Source organism: Macrobrachium nipponense, chromosome 1 (assembly GCF_015104395.2).
Source record: "Macrobrachium nipponense isolate FS-2020 chromosome 1, ASM1510439v2, whole genome shotgun sequence".
Classification (NCBI taxonomy): Eukaryota; Metazoa; Arthropoda; class Malacostraca; order Decapoda; family Palaemonidae; genus Macrobrachium; species Macrobrachium nipponense.
The window spans coordinates 72,943,209-72,948,208 of record NC_087200.1 but is presented as its reverse complement, the minus strand read 5'-3'; the positions used below and the strand labels follow the sequence as shown (position 1 = coordinate 72,948,208).

Here is a 5,000-nt window from a genome sequence, read left to right as displayed (position 1 = left end):
TAGGTTTCTTTCGCCTAGTTGTCAACTGTATCCGCGCACGATAAAACATCGACAGACATTGTATTCGAAAAGCTGTTAACCCAAAAGATAACTTTAGCGCCTCAGTGGCGTGATCAGTATGCTCTTGGCTTACCACCTCGGTGGCAGCGAATTCGATTCTCGGGTATTCCACTGAAGTGTTAGAGATGTGTATTTCTGGTGATGGAAGTTCACTCTCGACGTGGTTCGGAAGTCATGTATAGCCGTTGGTCCCGTTGCTGAATAACCACTGGTTCCATGCAACGTAAAAACGCCAAACAAAAGAGAACTTTCATATTGAACGCAAATCACCTCTCTCCAGATAATTAGGGAAAGCAGAACTATTTTTCGTGACTCATTCGGACGGATTTGGGTTCACAATTTCTGTGCTTTTTCTTTTTCAGTAGATTTTTCTTCTAGTTACACGAGTATATTTGCACGCGATCTCTCTCTCTCTCTCTCTCTCTCTCTCTCTCTCCTCTCTCTCTCTCAGTATAATAATAATAATAACAATAATAAGTCATGGCCTTGTATAAATTAATTGGGATCAGAGAACATAATTATCGCTATACAGATTCCTATCTATAGATATGCGTCATCTAAAATCAAAGATCAGAAAATGTCTCCAAACAGTAAAAAGTTGACAGCGATAACAACTAAAGCCCAAGTATCATCGTTACACTAGAATGCATCCCATGGAACTAAGACCTTTCGCCAGAACTAGGCAGGGGCTCTATTCGCTTGACCCGAATGTTTGTCTTGTCACCCAGCGATATGGCGATAAGTAGACTGAACATCTAAACTTTTTTTTCACCGATAAGATTTTATCAGTAGGTGGGAATTCTCTTGAGGTAGGGAGAGGTTTTCAACTAGGCAGCGATATGGTCTTCCGTTCTATTGTATTGTGCGAATCGTCAGTGTGCTACGTTCCATGTGAGTTGCCTGACGGCTTCTGTCCGGTTGTGCGCTGTGCCAGTCCCAGCTGTTAATTACCCGGTCATTATATTGCTATAATGCCGTCGCCACCATTGATTTTGGGCTGGATTATTGTAAATTTTTTAGGATGATATGAAAATTGTCGAAAGTTGAGACATCGAAAACTAAATGCTTGCAATATATTTGATTGAGATTGGTTGGTTATTAATCGGGATAGTGATGCTTTCATCTGTTTGTGTACATTCATTCAGTCTGATGCTCTGTTAGGTTTTACTCAAGTGGGCAGGTTTGTTTACTTTATTTCAAATTAATCCTAATGTTTATTTTTCCACCAGACTGTAGGATTCTTTCTTATGAACTAATTACGAATCGTTAGTTTGACACAATTCGTTAATTTCATATCGTGTGACCTGTGCTGTAAAGTGATTTTGATGCCTTGAATGTTTCAGGAGATCATTAACCCAATGCCTTGGTGCCTCATTGACTTTCACATGAAGGGTTTGAGAAGTTTCAGAGCCCGTAAAGCGTGGCAGCTGCTCACGAAACTGATGCAGGCCATTCTGTGAACTTTCGATTTTTGTGAAATTGCTTAGCAAACGCTAATAAAGGCAGTTGTGCTTGAAGTCCTAACTAATGGCAAAACGGGTGTTTACAACATCCAATCTTATAGTTTAAAGGTCGTCATTTGCACAAATGCTTGCTAGTGTTTTGATTTCGCTAAGGTTCTCCTAGATAATATCTTGATACAAATCAGTTGTATTTAGAACTTTAAAGACAGTACAACTTTTGCATTAAGAGTAAGCGCTATCGATAAGTGAATTTTGTGAAAACAATATTTTCGGTGTATTAACGTTATATACAGATTATTAAAAAGGCTGCAAGATCTGAAAAATCAGTATGGAGAACCGCGTGTTAAGTTCTCAGTCTCCTGACGAGATATATGTAAAAGAGTTGCATTGTGAGTTTCAGTATTGTGCCTTAGGGAGCTCCGAGATCCGGCCATTGAATGATTCGAAGTGTTTCATAAAAAAGCCTAAACCCAACCAAAGAGCCAGATCTAACAGAAGGGGTTTCCTTGGATTATGGCGCAAACCCCCTTTGGAGGAGGCTGAGGATCGGAAAAATCTTCTGACACTGTCCAAGTCATTGATGCAGAAGAACATACAGTGGCTCAGCCAAGAAGATTTGTCCCTCGGTGATAACGAAAGCGACAGCGGTGACATTTTGTCAAGCTCGAGGCATCCAAAATGCCCTTGGCAAGGATCTATCCCAGATGATGCCCCAGCGACCCTCACCCAGCAGGATAGCTGTGGAAGGTCTCCACCCAGTCATTTAAACACTGAAGAGGAATCTTTGAATGGGTTACATTGCCTTCCATTGGATTCAACTAATTCCTTCTCTAGTTCATCCCCTCCCCAAAGTTTTTGGTACCAGCCGTCTTCTCATCATGATTCATCTGGGACACTCACTCCTGGGTCGGATGTCATCTCAAGTCCTGAGGTTTCCAGCGATAACAGTTTTACTATCATAAATCCATCCCCCTCGAAACCATCAGGGACAGTTATCTCCTCCCCATCATTCACCCTCTGCAGAGCGGCGTCCGTGGAGGGTCTCTTTATACCACAGACACCTCAGAATTCATTTTGTAACACAGAGGAAGACTGTGTGTGTACCAATGACTCCCATCAAAGTCCGTTTCGCCGTCAGGTGTTTACGTCCCTCATAACGCGACAGTCTGCCATGGTGAGGAAAGTCAGCCAGCAGACTTGCAGAATCATGGAAACTCTGAGAACGGTGGCGTCTGTCAGTGACCCAGACTTAGAGGCTGAACTCGTAGGACACATCCAAAGGGGGAATAGTTATTCTAGTGGTTCGACCGACAGCTTGCCGATGGAAAAGACTGTCGAAACATCCGGTCTGACACTGGAAAATAAACCATCATTCCAGGGGCAAGAGTTGTATCCACTGACCTCGCCAAGAGATTTGATAAAGGCAGACTCTTCTTATGTGGCAAAAGAGGACAGTAATACCGAATTCGGTTCACAAAAACCTTCCACCTTTCGATTCTTGTCTATGAGCGACTCGGGAATCGGGTGGGAGAGCGATGAAGAGGGAAGGTCGCTCTCCAGGGGCTCTCTAACGTCTAGTGAGGATGGCATGACAGCCATCACAGAGCAACAAGAATGTAAGTAGCTATTTTGCTTTCAAATCTTAATAAAAACCTCATTTAGTTGGGAAAAGTCTGTCAATAATTATAACATTTTCCTGGCAAGGAGATCTCTCAAGAAATTAATATTGTGTTATCTTGATAAGCGTATCAGTAAGGGAATGTCCATGTCTCATTAGCCTTGTATGATCTTCCATCCAAGTTCTAATTAGAGATGTCATTTCTTTTTTAAGTAGTCATGTCCCAGAAACCAGGTAAGAATGATTAAGGATTTTTTTTGTATTTATCTTTGCGGTTAAATCTCCTTTAATATGATATGTGATTTTATCATTTGTCATATTAGATAAGATGCAATGGTAGTTATTTATTTAGACTGAACTTGGGATAAGAGACTTGTTATTTAGCAGCAGGCAAAGTGATGATGAGATAATGCATGATTGTTAAGCTTAAAGTGTGAATCCTTTGTTTCTGTTATAGCAGGGAGCGCTAGATGGTTCTGTATTTTCTTGACAAAGCGGAATGGTTCAATAGTTTCTACATAAAAACTGGGACAGTGTTTAAAGGTTCCCAGAATCGAAGACAGTTATAGAATATGTGATAATAGTGGTTCTTGTCTAGATCTAGATCTCCAAACAGAACACCTTCATATTATTATAAAGGAATCGACGAAGATGCTGTCCAACATAGTAAAATGTTTCCATGTGTTACTGGAAATATATTGTTTATACCGTAAAGGTTTCAATATTGAATGATCATTGCAAAATTTGCTGTAGTCGTGACCTTCGCTCATTGGACATCTTGTGTTTAAGGAGAATAATATTACGCTATTTAGCCTGGAATTTAAGAATTAATAATTTTCTATGTGATTTTATCAGGAAAATAAGTTGTTTACTTCTAGTTTTCTGAGAAAAAAAATCTTGTGCCGACTCTGTCTGTCCGTCCGCATTTCTTTCTCCGCACTTTTTCCGTTCGATCTTAAAAACTCCTGAGGCTTGAGGACTGCCAATTGATATGCTGATCATCAACCCTCCAACCATTAAACATACCAAATTGCAGCCCTATGGCAACGATAGAGGTAATGCCAACAACGGGCCGTGCGAAAAGTTTCATGGGCCGCGGCTCATACAGTATTACACCGAGACCATCAAAAAGGGCGCATTTTCTGCTTTGTTTACTTAAGTAATGAATGTTGCGACCACATTACAAAACGTATTAGGAGAAAAATTTGAATTCCTATTGCATAAGTGAGTATAATCTACGTGTCTGTAATACCAGGTTTTTACTGACCTGTTCTTTCAAGCCATATTTGAAATTGCATTTTTAAAAATCGTGTTTGATTAATGAATGACACTTTTTTGAAGGAAAAGCGCCACTGCTGGGAAACCTTCGTAAAGGTGAGAAGGTGTTAATCTACGACTCGCAAGAGCTGATAGGAGGAAGTTTTTTTTTTTTTTTTTTATTAATCAGGGCCGTCATGTAACTTGAGATAATCATCTGGTGCCACTTATCGCGTAGTTAGTCATCGTAATTATTCTAATGACTGTTATCAGAGGGTTAATCAAAGCTTATTTTCACCGGGTGAAGTTGGGTCTGCTCTTATCGTAATTACGGTGAAGTTTCTTTCGCAAACCGCCGTTTGGAATATCTCTCTCTCTCTCTCTCTCTCTCTCTCTCTCTCTCTCTCTCTCTATATATATATATATACTATATATAGTATATATATATATATACTATATATATGTATATATATGTGTGTGTGTGTGTAGAGAGAGAGAGAGAGAGAGAGCGATATATATATATATATATATATATCTATATATATATATATATATATATATATATATATATATATATATGTATATCACCATAAACCTTTTTT

At 39.6% G+C, this 5,000-nt stretch overlaps 1 protein-coding gene across 7 annotated transcripts in view; it reads left to right on the top strand.

The window, feature by feature from the left end:
- The window catches only part of LOC135219384 (trafficking kinesin-binding protein 1-like), a 398,078-nt gene that overhangs the window by 312,485 nt on the left and 80,593 nt on the right, over positions 1 to 5,000 (top strand). Inside the window, exon 2 of one of the 7 annotated variants that reach the window (XM_064256116.1) lies at positions 1,404 to 3,139. The exons of the other annotated variants lie outside the window; for them this stretch is intronic. Coding sequence (XP_064112186.1) covers positions 1,852 to 3,139 — 1,288 coding nt within the window. The 5' untranslated portion in view covers positions 1,404 to 1,851. The remainder of the gene's footprint in view (positions 1 to 1,403; positions 3,140 to 5,000) is intronic. 7 annotated transcript variants of the gene reach the window in all.